Consider the following 24,623-nt stretch of genomic DNA (forward strand, 5'->3'; position numbering starts at 1 on the left):
TTTGACTTTATCAGGGCCGGTTCTAGCCAAAATGAGGTCCGGGGGCAAAATTAACCTTGGTGCATCCCTGCCCCCTCCCTCAGCATATTCACCCTCCAGGGCACCCGAGCCAGTTGCTGCGCCCCTCAGATCTCCCCATTCAATTTTATTGCGTCCCCAGGGCCTCTGCACTGTTTTTGTCATAACACCTATCTCGGCCTGCTGTTCCATCCATGCTCCCTGTCTTCATCCCCAATGGCTGCCTCTTCTCCACGACTCTGCGATGTTTATTCTGTAATGACTGGTCATGGAGAAAAGGCAGCCAGCAGGGATGAAGACAGAGAGCATGAATGGAGCAGTGTGACGGGAGAGGTGAGTTGCTATTCTGACAAATTGGTGCAGGGGTCCCAGGGGGCACAAGTCAGTGGGAGACCTGGGGGTCCTGCAGTACTCAGGGGCTCTGGGGTGATTGCCCCCTTTGCCTCTATAGTAGCGCTGGCCATGGAATTTCTGCATTTGGGTGTGGGGGTATCTGGTGAGGGCATCTGAAAGGACTAGGGACTTTTCCCCAATTACATATTTCATGAAAAATAGCTGGGTATAATTGAACATTGGGCTTTATAATGTTGTCTGGCCACCTCTTTAAAGAATAACTGTCGAGCATAAAATAAAAAATCAATTCTTTATATTCATCTGGTAAACAAGTAATAAGGATGCTAACCAGGCAATCCAAAAGTTAAAAATCACTCTTATTTTTCTTGTCCATAAAACATAATTCCCAATTTCCCTGGCTCTTATTTGGTACATCTGACTCACACAGAAAGTTACAGGACATGCTGGGTTTTCTTTTTCTTCTTTACTTTCTCCTCAGACTTAACTAATGTAGCCTGATTGGCTGAAGCCTCTTTCCCTCCTGTTTTCCCCACCCACACCTCTGTTCCTCTCTGATTGGCCAATATTTCTCATGCTGAGACAATGCACTTTCTATAGTGGAGGGTGGGCAATGCATACACAAACAGGCAGAGGAGCGTAAGGGAGGAAATTACATCAGGATTGGCTTCAAAATAGCCACAGTTAAAATAGAAAATGCTAAGAAGGATTTTCTCCTTTTTTACTGTAGAAGAATCACTAAAATCAAAACGTGAACAATGCAATACATATGTCATGTAAGTAGAACAAGTATTTATCTACTTATATATGTGTTGTTGTTTTTTTCTGAGATAGTATGGCTGACAGCTCCTCTTTAACATTCAGAGCCTTCCCATTGAACTGTAAATAACTTAAAGGACATCTGATGTGAGAAGAATATGGAGTCTGACATTTATTAACTTTTAAAAAATACCAGTTGCCTGGCAGCCCTGCTGATCTATTTGGCTGCAGTAGTGTTTGAATCACAACAAAAACAAGCATGCAGCTAATCTTATTAGATTTGACAAAAAATTCAGAAACACCTGATCTGCTGCATGCTTGTTCAGGGTCTATGGCTAAAAGCATCAGAGGCAGAGGATCAGCAGGATTGCCAGGCAACTAATATGGATTAAAAGGAAATAAATATAGTAGCTTCCTTATCCCTCTCACTTCAGTTGTCCTTTATAGTGCATGTTTTAAGGTGTATACACACGGATGTTGCCCATCGGGGATAAGGACCTGATCCCCTTGGGCAACATAGCTAGGATACTGGGAGGGGGTCGGGCAGTGATACACAGAGTAAGGGAGGAATTGATGTCAGGATCGGCTTCAAGATAGACACAGAGAAATTAGAAAATCCTAAGAAGAATTTTTTCTTTCTTTTTTTTTTTTTTTTTACAATAGAAAAATCATTAAAATCAAAATGTAGACAGTGCAATACATATGTTATGTAAGTAGAGCAAGTATTTATCTACCTATATATGTGTTGTGTTCTGAGATAATATGGCTGACAGCTCCAGTCAGATAGCAACCCCATTCAGATGAATAAGTAAAGGGAGATGTAATGGATAGCGGAGATACCGCCGCAACAGCAAGCGGCATGGCGGCTATATCCGCGTCGCAGCCGGCGGTTTCCGACGCACAGTTACATGCTGGTGCTTTGCCTGGTCCTTCTATCGCTCATAGACTAAGGGATACGCGCATGCGCGCCGAGCGAAAGGACCTTTATGCATCTGGAAAGGGAGTCAGCTGATCACTCGGTCAGCTGACTCCAGGTTTGCTCTGGATTGGCTGAGTGACTGGGGCGGCGCTATAGAGCGCGTTTAGTATATATAGGACATGACTGTCAGTAGTTCCGCGTCTGCTGTTGCATATACTACGTGTTAGCACTCAGACCTAGTCAGATCCCAAAGTGTGCTAGAACCAGCTGGAGCTGGGGATCCACACTTAGCCAGATTCTGTTGATAGCTTAAAGTACTAATTGAGTTGTATTATTTGTTATGACCTTCTGCTAGTTTGACTATTCTTCTGCTCTCTGATTCGGTACCTTTGCCTATCTGATATAAGTTGCCGACTCTGCCTGAACTACTACTCTGATTTAGCTTCCTGTCTCTGTACCGTATCTGTCCGTGTGTTGCCGAACCTGCTTGTCTGACTCTTCTGCCCTCACCAGGGAGCTTAGTCCTGGTGAGAGACTCTCAGTTTAGTTATCACCTGCTCCTCAGGTAGATAGCTACAGTATAGTCTGAATCACCTGCTCCTCAGGTAGATAGCTACAGTATAGTCTGAATCACCTGCTCCTCAGGTAGATAGCTGCAGTATAGTCTGAATCACCTGCTCCTCAGGTTGATAGCTGCAGTACAGTCTTAATCACCTGCTCCTTAGGTTGATAGCTGCAGTACAGTCTTAATCACCTGCTCCTCAGGTTGATAGCTGCAGTACAGTCTTAATCACTCGCTCCTCAGGTGACTAGCTAGTACAGCACTGCCGGGATATCCTGCCCCTCAGGGAATCACCTGCTGCAGTACAGTCTGAATCACTCGCTCCTCGAGTGATCACTGTACATTGTCTCACTGTGTATCACCCGCTCCTCGGGTGAAACTATCACTATTGCTCTGTGTCTCCAGCCTGCTGGGGTACTGATTACTGTGTTCCTTAGAGATACCCCCTTCTACCAGCCCCTCTGGGATAGTGGGTATCTCCATCAATATTTAATGTTGCACCAAAACACTATCTTACACCTGTGTGTCCTGTGTCTTGCTATACTTGTATTATTGGTGATTCTGCAGATCACCACATAATCAGGTATAACATCTGTATTATTGGTGATACTGCAGATCACCAATAATCAGAATATCTGTTCTTGCTGACACCAATCGTTACAGGAGAAAAGTGGTAATTTTCCAACTCTAGGGTCATTCAGAACAAAATATTGGAAAATTCAAATGACACTCACGCATTAATTTATTATTACATACCTATGCCTTTTTTTCAATGCTCTCTTTTCTGCCCCCCTCTAACTAACACTTAGAAGACTTCCCTCCCACTAAAACCATTCTGTTATTCTCATGTAGACCCCTGAAATCTGTGCCACTGCTGGGAGAGGGCATGGTGCTCAAGTAACTCATCTCTACCCTTCACTGCCTATAGTATAATGATGTGTATAATTAGCAGCAAGGGTGTGGCTATTGGTATTATACAGCAAAGTAGGGGAGGATGGGTGGTGTCATGTTGGCACAAAATTTTATAGGATGTGGCATGAGAGTTTGTAGTCAGAATAGCATGAGTCTAAGCGGCTCTGAAGATTGTAGCTGCCCTATAAGAGGGTGGGAGGTCGCAAAACCACCTTCGTAGGGCATTATGATGGTGTGGGGGATTGTGGGGCTTGTGGCTCAGTCATGAGTTTTGAAGGTGTGACTTAAAGTGGATCCGAGAAACTTTTACTCATTGCATAATTGTTTTCCTTTCATATAGTTTATAGGGCATTCCTCAAGCCAAATACTTTTTTTTGTTTTGTTTTAATACTCCAATTCCCTATAAACTAAACAAGCCTCGCCCACAGCTTTTCATAGTGCCCTGGCACTGTAGCAAGGGCTTATGGGAGCTCAGTCTGGGCAGGAGGAGGAGGAGGTTACTAGCCATTGATTTCAGAGGCAGAGGGGAGAAGGGAGGAGGAGAGGGGACTGAATTTACACACAGGCAAGCTGATAGCATCTCCAGCCCTCAGCCTGTAACAATGTGACAAACAGAACATGGCTTCCCTTATTGTATCACAGGAATAAATTATCATAAACTTTTGAAGCTGTTTGTAGCTAGATATGCTGTGTAAACTAGCTAAACTTTAGATAAGATATATAGACAAGTTACTTGTTATAGTTCGTTTTTCATCTCAGATCCGCTTTAAAACTACTGCAGCAAAAAGGACAGAACAGTCAAGGAACTGAATTAAAAAAAAAAAAGAAAGAAATAAAGATGACAGCTTTCTGACACCTTTCTGTTCAGAACTTAACGCTCTGGTACACGTTGGTGTATACATGGCTAGTCATGAATAAAGGAATGTGCAAGTTGAAAATGCTTGCCCATAAGATAAATGAATAGAATAATTGCAGAGCATTTTTCCCAAAACTGGAGAAAATTGGAGTAACAGCATATCAGGTTTTATCTTTCATACGCAGCAGTGACGCTAATTGGCTTTTCACAGTAATAATTTTGTCTTTGTCCACATCATTATACATGAGTCTCTGCATGCCTCTTATTTTTTTTCTACAGTTTATACCGGTCTCTTTGTCTCTTTTTCACAGAGCAGCATAGAACTCTGAATCTAAAGGTGGCCATACATTGGTTGATTTTTCTCATTGATGTCTGGCTGATTAGATTATTTGATTTAATCTGCTAGAAATCTATGCTGCAAATGATTCCTGGTCGGTTTTTGCCTGGAATAGATCGAGTTAGTCAATCATGCTGGATGAAAGATTTCTCTCGATTGCAATGGGTCAGGGTCGCTCGCTTGGGGCGTTCAATTTCACAACGAGCGATGCACACTGCCAGGCAGCTGGTATGGTTTAAAAGGAAATACACATGATCTCCTCAATTTCCCTCTCAATTCAGGTGTTCTTTAAAGTGTACCTGAGTTAAAAAAAAAAATTGGATCCTTGCCTCAGTAATGGGAAGCCTCTGCATGGTCCAGAGACTTCCCAGATCCTCCCACAGCCCACTCTTCAGGCACTGGGTTGTCTACTCCCACTATGTTATAGTGTGACCCAGTTGAGGGCTGTAATCGTTTACTGTATAATAGCAATTCAAAACAAATTATTATCGTTTGATCAAAATAATTATGTTAGATTGAATCTGTCCCATGTTTTGTTAGTATAATCATTTGGTTTCCTTTTTGTTTCTTCTAGATTGTTTAGTGTAGCTCTGGAACAACTCAATTTTGGAACCAAAGAAACTGATGGAGCAAGCCACTCGACTGGGAAGTCCGGAGGTTTTGATGTTAAAGCTCTGAGAGCTTTCCGTGTGTTACGTCCCCTCCGATTAGTCTCTGGAGTCCCCAGTAAGTGTAAACAACTGCATACATCGAAAAGGGTGCCACTGTAATTTTGGTGCCGAGGATAGCCGCTAATAGAATATCAGTAAATTACCGATGTTCTATTGGGCTCTAGCTAAATCCGATAGTAAAATATTGGTAATTTTTACCAAAATTTTACTATTACTTAATCTGACCTTATTCTTCCATAAATCCTGCCTCTAACGATGCCCTAACCTACCCCCCTGGAAAGCAATCTCCGCTGATATAAGTATCTCCTGTGCCGCTAAAAACTCCCTCTGCCGTTATTCTTGCCGCCTAATAATGATAATTATTGGGCAACACTGGTGCTAGAACATAGGGAGGCGCTTTCTCAAAGTTTTGCTGGAAGGTCCCATGATTTGTGAGTACGCCTTTGTCTGACTTAATAAGATATACTTTATAAGATATATATTAAAGTATGTTAACTAACGAAAGGTTTATATAGTCAATCCAAAGCTACGTATGTGGACAAAGTACAAATCGTCTACTGCTTTTTGTTTTTGACTTTACATGGGCTTTAAGATATTATTGTGAGTAGTTAGGTAATATGTTGAATGTGTAGCATTGTTTTTTTTCCAACCAAGTTAACCCATTCAGGTTCCGTCGTTTTCACGTGAGAAATGTTCACCTCCCATTCATTAGCCTATAACTTTATCACTACTTATCACAATGAACTGATCTATATCTTGTTTTTTCCGCCACCAATTAGGCTTTCTTTGGGGGTTACATTTTGCTAAGAGCCACTTTACTGGAAATGCATTTTAACAGGAAGAATAAGAAAAAAATGGAAAAATTCATTATTTCTCAGTTTTCAGCCATTATAGTTTTAAAATAATACATGCCTCCATAATTAAAACTCACGTATTGTATTTGCCCATATGTCCCGGTTATTACACCGTTAAAATTATGTTCCTATCACAATGTATGGCGACAATATTTTATTTGGAAATAAAGGTGCATTTTTTCCATTTTGCATCTATCACTATTTACAAGTTTAAAATAAAAAAAATATATAAATATTTCATCTTTACATTGATATTTAAAAAGTTTAGACCCTTAGGTAAATATTTACATGTTTTTTTTTTATTGTAATGTTTTTGTTTTTTTATAGTAAACATTTTATTTGGGTAGTTTTGGGAGGGTGGGAGGTAAACAAACAATAGATTTGTAATCTAAATGTGTGTTGATTTTCATTTTTTTTTATTTTCAGTTGTAGTATTACTTTTTGGCCACAAGATGGCGGCCATGAGTTTGTTTACATGACGTCACTCTAAGCGTACCACACGCTTAGAGTGACGCATCGGGGAGGGAACAGCCAGAAAAGGCGCAGCTTCCGAGAGAAGCTGTCGCTTTTTCAGCGGGGGAGAGGAATCAGTGATCGGGCACCATAGCCCGATTCACTGATTGCCTGGCTACGGAATCCGCGGCCGGGAGCGCGCGTCCACGCGCGCGATCGGCCGCGGGAGCGCGCGGTAGCGCGCATGGTTCCTGGACGTAGTTTCTACGTCCAGGAACCAAAATAGGTTAATAACTATTAGTGTTGCTGTATTGCTTTGGTTTCATACCTTTGTATTAATTGAATTTCGCATTTTCCAGTATAGAAGAAATGCTTTTTTCCAGACCCTGTTATTCCTGATAACTGCTATTGCCAATGTCCGTGTGTTTCCGCATCAATTGTAAATGGATTTTCACATGAACAATAGAATTTAATGCATCCCAAATCAGAGAGTTACTAGGAATAACTAGGGATGCTCCTTCAGATTCTGCGGAAGTGAAATTTCCACATTTCCGATAGGTAATCAGCATTTCTGAGCAGAATCTGGAAATCGGAATTTGGAAATCGGAAAGCAGGAATTGGGATTTTGAAGAAATCAGAATTACCGCAAGTTAGTAATTTTAGCACAATCACACAACTCAGCAGCATTGGTCCAATCAGAGAATGCAGTTTTTTTGTTTTGCAAAAATTGGATCACCACGGTAATTTTAGACCAATGAAAACAATTATTTTCCGTTTTTCTGAATTCTGTTTTTTCCAATTTCCGTTTTTCTGGTTTCTGACTTTTTTCATTTGTTTGCATTCTCTGATGCAAAAAAAGTAAAAAGAAAAAAAGGCTAATAAAATACTTCTCAGAAATCGGAAAAATGGAAATTGGAAAACAGAAATTGGCCTTTGCGGAAATCGAAATTTCCAAGGAATGATGAATGAGCATGTCCGACCATCCCTAGGAATAACGTTGGGAATATCGATGTCCAGAAGTAATAATTTGTATACACAAAAACACTTGGGATTCAGATGAAAAAATGGCAAACCCCAAGCTGTACAGAGGGCAACCTAAGTATTAAGCATGTCAATGTATATCTAAGTAAATAGATTTCCAATTGAGGCCATTGACATGAAATTTACACCAAATATTGGAAACATCTGAAACCAATCGAGAGTTTCCATGGCTGTGTGTTTGAGATTACTGCTTTGTAGAAATGTCCATTATTGTTTCATCTTCTGCATCCTGGTAAATGGCAGCAGATTCCTATTAACCCCTTTGGGACCAAGGACGTTACAGTTACGTCCTCTTTGTGGTTGTCTGCTGCAGACAAGACGTAACTTTAACGTTCCTAAAGTCCCGCCGCTCCTGACGCGATTGCACTGACCAGAACAAGGAGATTCAGCTGTCATATGACAGCTGACATCTCCCCTCACTGATCAGGAGCCAGGGTGATTGACTCCTGATCATGTGATCACTATGATCGCCGCCGATTGTAGTGATCACTAAAGGTGGCGGCAGAAGAGGAAGAAGAGGACCGGGACTCACCTCTCCTCTCCTGACGTTCCAATGGTGATCATCACTCCTCCTCCACTCTGCCCAGAATCCAGCCTTACACTGCCTGTAGTGTCAGGTCCCGGCTTGATGATGTCATCAAGTCGGGACCTGAAACTTACAGGCAGTGTGATCCTGGATGGCGGGGAGAGCTGCTCTTTGCTGGACCTGGGGAGCAGTGTTGCTTGTGAATTTTCACCAAAGTAATTTTTGCGTAGAAAATCCTATTTTCGGTTTGAGAAATTTTTCACAAAAAATTGCTTGTAATTTCACGTTTTCATGAGAAAAATGTGAAAAATTATATTTTTACAGCAAAAACGCAGAAAAATCGATATTTTTGCTTTGAAATGCAAAAACATTAGGAAATTATTTCACAAAAATATTTTTCTGTGAAAACATGAAAAATCTATATTTTTACTGCAAAAATTTGCGATAATCACGAAAAATAACAAAACTTATTTTCGATGGAATTTTCGCTCAAAAAAATAATTTAACTTTATTTTTGTGAAAACTAATGTGAAAAGAATATTGGCATTTTCGCTCATCACTGCTGGGGAGGTGAGTAATGCCTGTCTATCTATACTGGGGACACCTATGCCTGGCTATCCAAACTGACACCTATAAAATAGCAAAACGGCTCTGGTACTTTAGGTGGTTATTTATTCCCATCCTCAAGTGGTTAAGAATGTTCCAATCCATTTCTCCAGTCATCCTTCCTTCAATTCGAAGTGTGCTTAGCCCATACCTCCTAACTTCACTGTTGGTATGGTGTTTTTGGGGTTATGTGCCATGCCATTTCTCCTCCAAACATGTTGTGTGCAATAAAATCCAGATTTTAATAATGGTAAACGCTGTCCAGACTTTATGCTCCCAGTATTTTATTGGCTTGTCCAAATGTTGTGCACCAAACTTAAAACAAGCTTCAACTTAATTTTTCTTAAGCAGTGGAGTCTTGAACGGTGAAGGTGCATGGAGGCAGGTGCGTCGTTAGGGGGCTTGATCCGGGCACTGCCCCCAAACCTGTATCCATGGTGCCCCAGATCCATTATGGCTGGGTGCCCAGGGCCGTTTCTAGCCCCGGGCGAATAGAGCAATCGCCCGGGGTGCCAGACTTAGCGCCCCTATACCTAGCAACCTATACTGAAGGCCCCTACACCTATCTACCTATACTGAAGGCTCCTATACCTAGCTACCTATACTGAATGCCCCTATACCTACCTACCTATACTGAAGGCCCCTATACCTAGCTACCTATAAAAGCAAAGCCCCAGCCAAGAAAAGCCCCAGGGCCCTAGCCCAGCAAAGCAAAGCTCCCCAGACCAGCAAAGCAAAGCCCTGGGGCCCCAGCCCAGCAAAGCAATGCCCCCATCAAAGCAAAACCCCCAGCCTAGCAAAGCCTCCGGGCCCTAGCCCAGCAAAGCGTACAGCCAAACAAAGCCTAGTAAAGCCCCCAGCCCAGCAAAGCCCCCAAAAATGCTCCCAGCCCAGCAAATTGCCCAGCCCAGCAAAGCCCCAGGCCCAGCACCCAGCATATCCAGGCCGGCTCAGCATCACCGTCAGCCAGGCAGGCACAGTATCACCACTGGCCAGCACAGCATCACCACCAGCAATAGCAGCACAGCATCACCACCAGCAATGCCAGCACAGCATCACCAACAGCCAGGCCAGCACAGCACAGCATAGCATCACCACCAGCCAGGCAGCCCAGCATAATTGCCAGCCGAGTACTGCACACAGGCCAGCCAGCCGAAGACAAGACAGAAGCCAGGTGAGGGGCTTATTTATGTGAAATACTGCCTATTGAATATATTTAAGTTACAACACTGCAGAGGAGCTCAAACCTATTGCTTGACCCACTGAGTTATGCTCCCATTTTTGCCTGAGGAAGCGGGGTCACGCCCGTAAAATGCGTTGCATTTGTGGAGTTGAATAAATAATTTGTCAATTCTGTTTTATCGAGACTCAAAAAACACTTGGTCATAGCATACAAATATCACACTCATAAATACACCGGCACAAATGCAATTAAAGGGTACCTGAGGTGAAAAGGATATGGAGGCTGCCATATGTATTTCCTTTTAAACAATACCAGTTGGCTGGCTGTCCTCCTGATTCTGTGTCTCTAATACTTTTAGCCATAGCCCCTGGACAAGCATGCAGCAAATCAGGTACTCTGACTCCGTTTTTTCTGGATTTTCCATATGCCTGTTTCAGGGTTTTGACACTATTTATCCCAGAAGATCAACAGGGCTGCCAGGCAATTGGCATTGTTTACAAGGAAATAAATATGGAAACCTCCATGTCCCTCTCACCTTGGGTTCCCTTTAACTGTTTTTTCTAAGTTTTCTCCTTGATATTTTTTTACACTATATATAGATCCCTTTTAAAAAGACTCTGAAGTCTCTCAAAATACAGGTTTTTATTTTAAAAATCTCTTTAACATCAATGCACTAACTGAAACACTGCATCCTCACGGCTGAACACTAACTAAATCACCCCAAACTCCCCAGCAAAAATCCACGACTTTCTTAGTAGTGGATTTTGCTGCCCGGGAAGGCAGAGCTTTGGGCTGTAGCTCTGCCTCCATGGGCGTCAATCTGTGCATATCTCCGCCTCTCCCCCGCCCCTCTCAGTGAAAGAAGACTGAGAGGGGCGGGCGAAGGTGGTGATCTGCACAGATGGATGCGTGTAGAGGCAGAGCTACTGCCCAAAGCTCTGCCTCTTCATGGAAGCGCTCGACGCAATGTGCCCCAGGGAGTTTGGGGTGATTTAGTTAGTGTGCAGCCACGGGGATGCAGCATTTCAGTTAGGGCATTGATATTAAAAAGATTTTTAACCACTTGAGGACCGCCCCCAGCCGATGGGCGGCGGCAAAGACCGGGCCCAAACGACCGCAATACGCCCATCGGCGGGGGCGGCATCAGCGGTGGCTGTGCGGCGATCGCGTCATCAATGACGCGATCGCCGCCGGCAATAGGCTCCGCCCACTCTGCACGGAAACCCGCCGGCCAATTAGCAGCGCCGGCGGGTTTCAAATGCGGCGATCCGGCCAATCAGAGGAGTATAATACACTTTGTTATTGTAACAAAGTGTATTATACTGGCTGCCTCCTCCGCTGATGGTCACTCGTCGTGCGACCATCAGAGAGGACGGCAGCCTTGCAGCTAAGTGCACACAAACACTCTTTGCCCCACACAGACCACCCGATCGCCCACCCCAGCCCTCAGAACCCCCCCTGACCACCCCAGCACACCAGCATCTGCACCCCACCACCCACCTAAAAACCCATCAATCACTCCCTGTCACTATCTAGGGACGCTATCCCCTAGGTTAGGTCCCTAACTGCCTCCTAGGGTCCCCTGATCACCCCCCCTACCCTCAGATCCCCCCCAGACCCTCTCCCAGACCACCCCCCTGTATGCTGTATACAGCTATATAGCTGTCTTACCCACTGATCACCTGTCTATCACCCATCTATCACCTGTCTATCACCCCTTGTCACCACCACCCATCAGCGCAGACCCTAAACTGTCCCTTGGGGGCACCTGATCACCCACCCAGACCCTCAGATTGCCCTCAGACCCCCCCCTCCTGATAACCTCCCCAGTGCATTGTTTACATCTATTCTCCCCTGTAATCCCTCACTGATCTCCTATCGTCACCCCCTGTGTCTGCCACCCACCAGATCAGGACCCAGTCTGCCCCGTGCGGGCACCTAATCAACCCCCCACACCCTTAGATCGCCCTCAGCCCCCCCCCCCCCCCAATCACCTTCCCAGTGCATTGTATTTGATTGTGCTGCAATTGTATTTGATTGTGCTGACATTCAATTTCATTGTGCTGACATTCAATTTTATTGTGCTGTAATTGTATTTGATTGTCCCGTGATTTTTTTTGATTGTCCCGTGATTGCCCTTTGATTGGCCTGTGATCGTCTTTGATTGTCCCGTGATCGGCTTTGATTGTCCCGTGATCGGCTTTGATTGTCCCGTGATCGGCTTTGATTGCCCTGTGATTGGCCTGTGATCGGCTTTGATTGTGTCGTGATTGGTTTGATTGCCCTGTGATTGGCCTGTGATTGGCCTGTGATTTGCTTTGATTGGCCTGTGATCGGCTTTGATTGTGTCGTGATTGGTTTGATTGCCCTGTGATTGACTTTGATTGTCCCGGGAATTGAGTGCCCTGTGATTGGCCTGCGATTGCCCTGTGATTGCCTTTGATTGTCCTGTGATTGTTTCTGATTGCCTCCGATTCCCCACTCGCCACCACCCCCCTGTCACTATCCAAGTGATCTAAAAACAGTGAAAACTGTCACTTTTTTAGGCCCCTTTGTAAGTGTCAGTTAGTGCTCAGCCCACTGCACCACAGTCACTAATTAGCGTCATCACTGTCGCTAATCAACATTGGTACTATATAGTATCTGTAAGTGATCATTACTGATCGCAGTCAGATCTATTAGGGTCACTAGGATCCACAAAAAAAACCGCAGTGTTTGCCCGATCAGGCCTGATCGTTCGCCTGCACTTGCGTTCAGCCCGCCCCACCGCAGTGACAGAATTTTTTTTCTGATCACTGCAAAAAACACTGTACAATAGCTGTGGCACTGTAAACCTCAGTTTTGATTTATTTTTTTTATCAAAACTCAGTGAGCACAGCTTTCTACCTCTCAAATACTCCCTTTTGCTAGGTAGGTGCTCTTTTTTCTGCGTAGTCTCAGAGGAATACCCCCTAAATTTAGCAGCCCACCATGGCAAGAAAGGGGTATTCCGATGATGAGGTTCTCAGGTACATGGCCCAGTCGGATGAGGACGATTGGGACGCCTCATTCGACGAATCTTCCGGGTCAGAGTTTGAACCTGAATTGAGCAGTGGCTCACTGACCGATAGTGATGACGAGGTTGAGGTCCCGGCTAAAGCCAGGCGTACCACACCCCATGTTGTTGGACTGCAGGTGGCGCAGGATCAGCCTCAAGGGCAGCAGAGTGGTGTTCGTGCTGGTCTGAGATTTCATGGTGGGGCAGGCACCAGCAGCACAACATCTCCTGGACCTAGCACCAGTACTTCCGTAGACCCTGGTGAAGTGGCGAGCACCAGCATGGAAGTTGAAACTGGTTCGGTGGCACGTGCAGTAAGATCCCAGTCGCAGCCACCAAGAAGACGGGCCCGTACTACCCCTAATTTACCAGAGGTGCTGGCAAACCCAAATTGGCAATCCCCTGATTCCGCCGCACCCGTACTTCCCCCTTTCACCGCCCAGTCTGGAGTCCAGGTGGAGACAGATAATCTAGGATCGGCCCTAGACTTTTTCTATCTGTTCTTCACCCAGGATCTCTTGGACTTAATTGTGGCAGAGACCAACCGTAAGGCCACACAATATATAACCGCCAATCCGGAAAAGTACCTTGCCCAGCCTTTTCAGTGGAAACCAGTCCAAGTTTCCGAAATGAAAATTTTTTTGGGCCTTCTCCTTCACACGGGACTAGTAAAGCAGAATGTGTTGCGGTCTTATTGGTCTACGGACCCAGCACATCATGTTCCCCTGTACTCTGCTGCCATGTCCAGGACACGATTTGAGAACATCCTGCTCTTCCTGCACTTCAATGACAACGAAATCTGTCATCGAAGTGACCACCCTGCTTTTGACCGGCTCCACAAAATTCGACCCCTCATAGACCACCTGTCATCCAGATTTGCAGATGCTTATACCCCTGACCAGGACATCTGCGTAGACGAGTCCCTCATACGCTTTACCGGGCGCCTTCGCATCAAACAGTACATCCCAAACAAGCGCGCCCGGTATGGGGTGAAACTGTATAAGCTCTGTGAAAGGGCCACAGGCTATACATCTTATTTTAGGGTCTATGAGGGAAAAGACTCAAAATTGGAGCCGGTCGGATGCCCTGACTACCTGGGGAGCAGTGGAAAGGTTGTGTGGGACTTGGTGTCACCCATGTTCCAGAAGGGGTACCATCTTTTTGTGGACAATTATTACACAAGTGTGGCCCTCTTTCAGCACTTAAAAATAGAAAAAATCCGATGCTGTGGCACCGTGCGGCCTAGTCGCCGGGGCTTCCCCCAACGGCTCATTACCACCAGACTTCAACGGGGGCAGAGGGCCGCCTTGTGTGCTGACGACCTGCTCGCGGTGAAATGGAAGGACAAGAGGGAGGTTTACTTCCTGTCCACCATTCACGCAGACACGACAGTTGAAATTCAACGGCGAACTAAGGTCATTGAAAAACCCCTTGTCGTCCACGAGTATAATACTAACATGGGAGGGGTGGACTTCAATGACCAGAGGTTAGCGCCCTATTTAGTTGCCCGAAAAACAAGACGCTGGTATAAAAAAGTGTCTTTTTACCTCATTCAATTGGCAATTTACAACAGCTTTGCTCTCTACAGTAAGGCTGGGAGAACTGGCTCGTTTATTCAATTTAATAAACAGATCGTGATGGAACTCCTGTATCCAGGAGGTGCCGTGGCCCAACCCCAAGATGCAACTAGCCGGCTGCATGGAAGGCATTACGCCTATCCAATTCCGACTACCCCAGGTCAACGAATCCGAAGAAAACGCTGTCGTGTCTGCAGCAGGGCTGGAATAAGGCGTGACACCACTGTTTATTGTCCCACCTGTCCTGACCAGCCTGGCCTATGCCTAGGGGAGTGTTTTGAGAGGTACCACGAGCAGGTACACTATTAGAGAGTAGGGAACTCCACACACAGCGGTAGGCACACAAGGGTCTCTCAGTGCTATTTCACACTGCTGCGATGCGTTAGGGCAAAATGCCTAGCAAAAGTCACACTTTGCGGTCCCCCCCTACGCCGGAAGTGCTTGACTTAACGCTAGTGCAGGCCTACGTTACTGCGTGGCTTCTGTGGCAATATCGATCGGCGCGGAAGTCATGTTAGTCTATGGCGACGCAGTTCATTACTAGGCCGAATGCTACTCTTGTGGTATTGCCTGAAGGTCTGTTTTGGACGATACGGTGCGGCGGGCTCGACCCACCGGATATGTCAATATGCAGTGTGAAACCAAACATCGGGTTTCCAGAGACCCTAATACACAGGGCTGCCAGAAACCTCTCCTTTCACTTGGGACAAATTGCGTAATGTATTTCGCCACAACTCTGTGCAATTTGCACTTCGCACATTGTTCCATGGGGGAGGAGAGGTTTGTCCTCGGGAGGTAAGTTAAAAAAAAACAAAAAACAGGTAAGCAAAGAAGTTAATGTTTGGTTTGCAATGTTAAGTTTTTTATTAAAAAAGTTCAAAGGTTATTAATGTTAATGAAGTAATTGCTTTGCTGCTTGCTTGTTTTTTGGGGTTTTTTTTCTCTTTTTCCATCCAATAACCTTCCAGGTGGACCGAGCGAATGACTAACCAGCTGCAGCACTGATGGTGCATCCTGACAGAACATTGCGCGTCTGTCAGCTTACACACAAGTCGGTGCATGCAGCGCTGCAGGACGAGATTTCTCCTCCGCAGTCAAAAAGATACGTTTGCCGAGGCATATGGGCCGAGGAGTGGTGTTGGGGATTCATATGCTTTGGCAAACACTTTGTATCAAAAAAGAACTCTGGCAATGATTTGTTCATCCACATCGATCGGTGTGAATGGATAAATCAGGTTTGCCAGGGCATACGAGCTGGTGGGTTTGGATTTTTGGGGCGGCAGCTCCTATGTCCTGGCAGACGCCTTCCCCTCCTTTTTCTATTGTTTTGTCTTTTTTTCTTCTCTCTTTTTTTCTATCCAGACCGACCAATCAGCTGCAGCACTGATGGTGCATCCTGACAGAACATTGCGCGTCTGTCAGCTTACACACAAGTCGGTGCATGCAGCGCTGCAGGACGAGATTTCTCCTCCGCAGTCAAAAAGATACGTTTGCCGAGGCATATGGGCCGAGGAGTGGTGTTGGGGATTCATATGCTTTGGCAAACACTTTGTATCAAAAAAGAACTCTGGCAATGATTTGTTCATCCACATCGATCGGTGTGAATGGATAAATCAGGTTTGCCAGGGCATACGAGCTGGTGGGTTTGGATTTTTGGGGCGGCAGCTCCTATGTCCTGGCAGACGCCTTCCTCCTCTTTTTTTTTTTTTCAAAATTTTTTGGCAGATATTTTTTCATCCACATTGATTGATTGTTTGACGTTCATTTTTCCTTTCAGCCCACAGTGCATTACCCTTATGCCCAATATAAGGAGTATAGCAGAAACTCCTAATACTGGCCATACATGTAATGATTGCAGAGACCCTAAAATGCCAGGACAGACCCCACGAATGATGCCATTTTGGAAAGAGGACACCCCAAAGTATTCCGTGAGGTGCATGGTGAGTTCATAGAATGTTTTATTTTTTGTCACAAGTTAGCAGAAATTGTGGTTTTGTGTTTTTTTTTTTTTTTTTTTTCACAAAATGTCATTTTCCGCTAACTTGTGACAAAAAATAAAATTTTCTATGAACTCACCATGGCCCTCATGGAATACCTTAGCGTGTATTCTTTCCAAAATGGGGTCATTTGTGGGGTTTGTTAACTGTCCTGGCAAGTGGGCGGGGTGCTAAATTTTGAGCACCCCTGTAAAGCCTAAAGGTACTCATTGGACTCTGGGCCCCTTAGCGCAGTTAGGGTGCAAAAAAGTGCCACACAAAATTGATTTTTATTGTTTTTTTCACAAAGTGTCATTTTCCACTAACTTGTGACAAAAAATAAAATCTTCTATGAACTCACCATACTCCTAACGGAATACCTTGGGGTGTCTTCTTTCTAAAATGGGGTCATTTGTGGGGTTCCTATACTGCCCTGGCATTTTAGGGGCCCTAAACCGTGAGGAGTAGTCTGGAAATCAAATTCCGCAAAATGACCTGTGAAATCCTAAAGATACTTATTGGACTTTGGGCCCTTTAGCGCAGTTAGGGTGCAAAAAAGTGCCACACATGTGGTATTGCCGTACTCGGGAGAAGTAGTATAATGTGTTTTGGGGTGTATTTTTACACATACCCATGCTGGGTGGGAGAAATATCTCTGTAAATGACAATCTTTTGATTTTTTTACACACAATTGTCCATTTACAGAGTTATTTCTCCCACCCAGCATGGGTAGGTGTAAAAATACACCCCAAAACACATTGTACTACTTCTCCCGAGTACGGCGATACCACATGTGTGGCACTTTTTTGCACCCTAACTGCGCTAAAGGGCCCAAAGTCCAATGAGTATCTTTAGGATTTCACAGGTCATTTTGCGGAATTTGATTTCCAGACTACTCCTCACGGTTTAGGGCCCCTAAAATGCCAGGGCAGTATAGGAACCCCACTAATGACCCCATTTTAGAAAGAAGACACCCCAAGGTATTCCGTTAGGAGTATGGTAAGTTCATAGAAGATTTTATTTTTTGTCAAAAGTTAGCGGAAAATTGATTTTTATTGTTTTTTTCACAAAGTGTCATTTTCCACTAACTTGTGACAAAAAATAAAATCTTCTATGAACTCACCATACTCCTAACGGAATACCTTGGGGTGTCTTCCTTCTAAAATGGGGTCATTTGTGGGGTTCCTATACTGCCCTGGCATTTTAGGGGCCCTAAACCGTGAGGAGTAGTCTGGAAATCAAATTCCGCAAAATGACCTGTGAAATCCTAAAGATACTCATTGGACTTTGGGCCCTTTAGCGCAGTTAGGGTGCAAAAAAGTGCCACACATGTGGTATTGCCGTACTCGGGAGAAGTAGTATAATGTGTTTTGGGGTGTATTTTTACACATACCCATGCTGGGTGGGAGAAATATCTCTGTAAATGACAATCTTTTGATTTTTTTACACACAATTGTCCATTTACAGAGTTATTTCTCCCACCCAGCATGGGTATGTGTAAAAATACACCCCAAAACACATTGTACTACTTCTCCCGAGTACGGCGATACCACATGTGTGGCACTTTTTTGCACCCTAACTGCGCTAAAGGGCCCAAAGTCCAATGAGTATCTTTAGGATTTCACAGGTCATTTTGCGGAATTTGATTTCCAGACTACTCCTCACGGTTTAGGGCCCCTAAAATGCCAGGGCAGTATAGGAACCCCACTAATGACCCCATTTTAGAAAGAAGACACCCCAAGGTATTCCGTTAGGAGTATGGTAAGTTCATAGAAGATTTTATTTTTTGTCAAAAGTTAGCGGAAAATTGATTTTTATTGTTTTTTTCACAAAGTGTCATTTTCCACTAACTTGTGACAAAAAATAAAATCTTCTATGAACTCACCATACTCCTAACGGAATACCTTGGGGTGTCTTCTTTCTAAAATGGGGTCATTTGTCGGGTTCCTATACTGCCCTGGCATTTTAGGGGCCCTAAACCGTGAGGAGTAGTCTGGAAATCAAATTCCGCAAAATGACCTGTGAAATCCTAAAGATACTCATTGGACTTTGGGCCCTTTAGCGCAGTTAGGGTGCAAAAAAGTGCCACACATGTGGTATCGCCATACTCAGGAGAAGTAGTATAATGTGTTTTGGGGTGTATTTTTACACATACCCATGCTGAGTGGGAGAAAGATCTCTGTAAATGGACAATTGTGTGTAAAAAAAATTAACAAATTGTCATTTACAGAGATATTTCTCCCACCCAGCATGGGTATGTGTAAAAATACACCCCAAAACACATTATACTACTTCTCCTGAGTACGGCAATACCACATGTGTGGCACTTTTTTGCAGCCTAACTGCGCTAAGGGGCCCAAAGTCCAATGAGCACCTTTAAGCTTTACAGGGGTGCTTACAATTTAGCACCCCCCAAAATGTCAGGACAGTAAACACACCCCACAAATGACCCCATTTTGGAAAGTAGACCCTTCAAGGTATTCAGAGAGGGGCATGGTGAGTCCGTGGTAGATTTCATTTTTTTTTGTTGCAAGTTAGAAGAAATGGAAACTTTTTTTTTTTTTTTTTTTGTCACAAAGTGTCATTTTCCGCTTACTTGTGACAAAAAATAATATCTTCTATGAACTCACTATGCCTCTCAGTGAATACTTTGGGATGTCTTCTTTCCAAAATGGGGTCATTTGGGGGGTATTTATACTATCCTGGAATTCTAGCCCCTCATGAAACCTGACAGGTGCGCAGAAAAGTCAGAGATGCTTGAAAATGGGAAAATTCACTTTTTGCACCATAGTTTGTAAACGCTATAACTTTTACCCAAACCAATAAATATACACTGAATGGGGTTTTTTTTATCAAAGACATGTTTGTCCACATTTTTCGCGCTGCATGTATACAGAAATTTTACTTTATTTGAAAAATGTCAGCACAGAAAGTTAAAAAAATCATTTTTTTGCCAAAATTCATGTCTTTTTTGATGAATATAATAAAAAGTAAAACTCGCAGGAGCAATCAAATAGCATCAAAAGAAAGCTGTATTAGTGACAAGAAAAGGAGGTAAAATTCATTTAGGTGGTAGGTTGTATGACCGAGCATTAAACCGTGAAAGCTGCAGTGGTCTGAATGGAGAAAAAGGCTCTGGTCCTTAAGGGGCGAAAAGACTGTGGTCCTGAAGTGGTTAAACTAAAAACCTGTATTTTGAGAGACTTCAGTCTCTCTTTAAGCCACCAGCAAGCAAGAAAATACCTAGAATAATTTTGACTTTTTCACCTTCTTTTGGTATTTTTTCAATTGCAGTGTGCTGAAAATTTATTTAAAACACGAGATGAAAAATTATCTCCTAGGAGAAAATTTAGGTGAAAAAAAGTGAATTGCATATGTCCAGAACACCTTCAATACACAGAAATGTAGTTGCATAGTGAGATGTGCTGGCAAGACGATTTTTTTATTGATTTATTTGCATTAGCGGTACCTGCTATTTATGAAGCTCTCAGTGATCTTTGGCTCTTGGACAACTAATCTGAAATCTTTCAAGGAGCACCTGGTCATAGCTGGCTCATGGTGAAATGATGTTGTTTTCGCTGCCGGATTATGGCCCAAATGATGTTCACTGGAACATTCACAAGCATAGAAATACATCTGTACCCAATGCTATCAGTATGTTTTGCTGCTGTGAGGTCTTGAGAGAGCTTTTAGTTTTTCCTCAACATAAGATACTTTGTGTTTTTTCCTTGAAAAACCTCTTAATATTGCATCAATTAAGACTAAGCCAATATTAATTTGAGTTGATGTGGCAGGATTTCTTTCTAAATGCAGACAGATTTTAACTGGTTTATTGGCTTTTCATGCCCTTTTTGCTCCTCCTTTTTCTTGTGATCAATGCTTATTCTCTGTGTCATTCTTCTTTACTACAAATAATGTATTTATACCTTCCTATGGAACAACTGGGATATGCGAGCGTGCAGTATTATTTTTTTATTTTTTTTCTGTTTGAGCTTTATGGTCAGATGTCCTCTTTTCAACCAAACTATGTAACTTAATCTATGGACTTACTTGTTTGGATTTCTTTATTTTTGTGGATTACTTGGGTTGTTACCAACATCTGAACATCTCTGTGTGCCTAACACATAACTGTCTAACTCGTATCAGCCATTTTTGTATGTCCTGCTCTGATTATCAATAACAGTGGAGTTTTATTGGTGCTGTTGGATAGTTTTGGATTTGTTTCTACTACTGGTGTACATTTTATATTAACAGCAGAAACACACTGATTTGTTCAATTCTTTTTTTACCTCCTGTATGTATTGTCATTTGTCAAGTATATGTTTTTTTACTGTACACTGTGGCCTGAGGATCAGTGAAGCTTGTATATAGCCTGACAATACACAGGCATAGTGTATGGGTAACAGTAATGTTCCACATTAATACAGTGGTGGCTACAGCTTATTACATAGGTACACATACGTTTGTGGTATGCCCATTATTTTCCCCACCCATGATCTGTTATGAACACACACACTTTTTGCTACATTGCACTTAGTGAAGCTCACAGTTCCCCTTTTTATTGAACTGTACTGCACATAATTATTCTCTGCTGCCATGCCCACCATGGTTTATGGGGGGAATGGAGATTTTTTTTTCTGGCCACAATAACTATTTGGACTAGAGACTGCCCTTATAGAGATCATCTTTGTTTTCAGTGGGGCTTAAAGGGAACCTAAACCCTATAAAAAATGAGTTTCACTTACCTGGGGCTTCTACCAGCCCCCTGCAGCCATCCTGTGCCCTCTATGTCACTCCCGGATCCTCTGGTCCCCCGCCGCCAGCTGTGTCATAAGTAGGGATAAAATAATTTCTGATTAAATAAGTACCTAGCTAAACTGTCAAAACTGCTCTGGCTCATCAGTGGGAAACAAGGTCTGGATGCGAAGTGGTTAAACCACCAGCAAACAAGAAAATCTAAGTAATTTTGTTAGTACTTTTTCAACAACTTTTAGGTACTTTTTCAACTGTAACATTCTTAAAAGTTATTTTAAAGAGAATATGAAAATTACCTCCTAGGAGATAACTCAGGAGAAAAAGTTAATTGCATATGGGTCTATGGGCCCAATCCAATTCACGTTTCCTTCTAGGAGATAATTTTTCATCTTTTGTTTAAAATAACTTTTGCCCTCTGGAATTGAAAAAGTACCAAGAAGTAGACAAAAAACACTATTAAAAATATTATGAATATTTTCTAACTTGCCGGTGGCTTAAAAAACATTTTATTTATAATGGAAAAATATCGCCTAGTAGAAAACTTAGGAGAAAAAATGCATTGGATCAGGCCCAATATCTTCAACCTATGCTAACATTGCATTGGCAGTGTGATAACTCTTCTTCAGTATGTTTGTGAAAATGTACACCTGTGAAGATGCATTGAGACCCATTTGTGGAGATGTACCATGTACAGTAAGAAGTTATAGCAGTGCATTACATGTTCAGCTCCAGAGCTCATCAGGTGTGTCTCTGCAACACAGCTTGCTAAAATGATTGGAATATATCAATTGATCTAATTAAAATAATCTTTTTTCATTAGCAAAAATAGAGTTAAATGTTAAACTTGATATCTTTTTTCCATTCTCTTTCCAGGTTTACAGGTTGTCCTGAACTCCATAATAAAAGCCATGGTTCCCTTGCTGCACATAGCTCTTTTGGTCTTATTTGTAATTATTATTTATGCTATTATTGGCCTAGAGCTTTTTGTGGGAAAAATGCACAAATCCTGTTATCTCGGTGGCTCTGGTAAGTAAGGTAGTGTGTGGGTTGTATTTACTGTACAAATGATAATCATAAAAGAGTTACTGAAGCAGTTGGAAAAAAAATTGGACCCACAACTGCAAATCAGAGTTTAGGGTAGGGATTGAATTTCCGTTTTTTTTAATGCATATATCTTTTTTTTGATCAACCGTGGTAGAACATTCTGAACAGTTCTTCAGAAAATTGATTGGTGTAGGACAGAGTAAAATGAATTTCTTAATATAAAGACCCAAGCATTTTTTTCAGAGTCTTCAATACTTTTTTTTTCATAATTTAGAAACAACTGAACTCACAATTGTGATACATTGGTCAGATGTTCTGAATAAAAAAAGTCTAGAAATTGCATGGTGTGTGGTCATATTTATAGTGCCAATGTCACCTGTTTACACATCAATTATGTTTCCTAATACTGTATATTCCTGCGTATAAGACTACTTTTTAACCCTTGAAAATCTTCTGAAAAGTTGGGGGTCGTCTTATACGCCGGGTATCATTGATGCTGGGTGATACCCCCTATCCTGTTACCGTCTCTCAGATCTTGCTGCTGAGGACTGTAGTAAAGCGGCGCAGGCACATATGTGTGAGATCTGAGAGGCAGAGAGGGAGGTCATTAGGATACAAGGGTGGGCCCAGAGGGGTGAAAGAGGCGTATTTTATGGGCACAGCGCAATCTATTCTTCCATACTGCTCTGATAAACAGGGAGACAGGGAGAGCTGACCAATCCACTAAGGGAGAGGGAGAGTTGACCAGTCCAACTAGTCAATTGACTATATACTGTTATATACTGGGTACCACATACAGTACAGCACCAGTATATGATTTTTTTCAAATTTGGTGTACGTTGGAAGAGGGGTAGTCTTATACGGTGAGTATATCACAAACTCTATATTTTAACTGAAAAAGTTGGGGGGTTGTCTTATACACCCAGTCGTCTTATACGCCGGAATATACGGTATTTCAGATGAAACAACAATCATAATGCATTCACAAGTATATAGAATGATCACTATTTGTACCAATTAACCTCATTTTAAAGGAGAACTCCAAGACTTGTTGAATAAAAGTTTTTGGTGATAACAACTTTTGTGTAAATGTGTTATTCCTATTCTGCTTTACAGGACAACTGCAGTGAGAGGCATATGGAGGCATATTTATTTCATTTAAAGCAATATCAGTTGCCTGGCTGTCCTGTTGATCCTCTGCCTCTAATACTTCTACCATTTGACCCTGAACAAGCATATGCAGATCAGGTGTTTCTGCCATTATTTGGGGAGGGGGAGGGAGATGGGTGGTGGAAGTTAGTAGCGTATCAGTCCAAATGCGCTGGGAAGTCAATTTATTCGTGCTAACAATACAAAATCTGCATATACAACACACAACCAATAAAATGTTGACAGATCTGTCAATCCATTAAAAACAATAAAGCCAGCCCACTCTACACATCATTCACACATCAACCTGAAAGCTCAATACCAAAAAGGGTTCCCTTATCTGTATTGTACTACTGAGCGCTAATGCTCAACCATGTGTGATATACAGTGGGATGCAAAAGTTTGGGCAACCTGGTTAATTGTCATGATTTTACTGTATAAATCGTTGGTTGTTACAATGAAAAATGTCAGTTAAATATATCATGTAGGAGACACACACAGTGATATTTGAGAAGTGAAATGAAGTTTATTGGATTTACAGAAAGTGTGCAATAATTATTTAACTAAAATTAGGCAGGTGCATACATTTGGGCACTGTTGTCATTTTATTGATTTCAAAACCTTTATAACTAATTATTGGAACTCAAATTGGCTTGGTAATCTCAGTGACCCCTGACCTACATACACAGGTGAATCCAATTATGAGAAAGAGTATTTAAGGGGGTCAATTGTACGTTTCCCTCCTCTTTTAATTTTCTCTGAAGAGTAGCAACATGGGGGTCTCAAAACCACTCTCAAATGACCTGAAGACAAAGATTGTTCACCATCATGGTTTAGGGAAAGGATACAGAAAGCTGCCTGTTTCCAGAGTTAGGAACATATTGAGGAAATGGAAGACCACAGGCTCAGTTCAAGTTAAGGCTCAAAGTGGCAAACCAAGAAAAATCTTTGATAAACAGAAGCGACGAATGGTGAGAACAGTCAGTCAACCCACAGACCAGCACCAAAGACCTACAACATCATCTTGCTGCAGATGG

The 24,623-nt window shown here is 42.8% G+C and overlaps 1 protein-coding gene across 11 annotated transcripts in view; it reads left to right on the forward strand.

Moving 5' to 3' along the window:
• The window catches only part of CACNA1D (calcium voltage-gated channel subunit alpha1 D), a 665,324-nt gene that overhangs the window by 282,032 nt on the left and 358,669 nt on the right, over positions 1-24,623 (forward strand). For all 11 annotated transcript variants that reach the window (XM_068253651.1, XM_068253660.1, XM_068253661.1 and 8 more), the window contains exons 5-6: positions 5,289-5,440; positions 22,267-22,419. In XM_068253651.1, the coding sequence (XP_068109752.1) occupies positions 5,289-5,440; positions 22,267-22,419 (305 nt within the window). The remainder of the gene's footprint in view (positions 1-5,288; positions 5,441-22,266; positions 22,420-24,623) is intronic.

The sequence above is a fragment of the Hyperolius riggenbachi genome, chromosome 9 (genome assembly GCF_040937935.1).
Source record: "Hyperolius riggenbachi isolate aHypRig1 chromosome 9, aHypRig1.pri, whole genome shotgun sequence".
NCBI lineage: Eukaryota > Metazoa > Chordata > Amphibia > Anura > Hyperoliidae > Hyperolius > Hyperolius riggenbachi.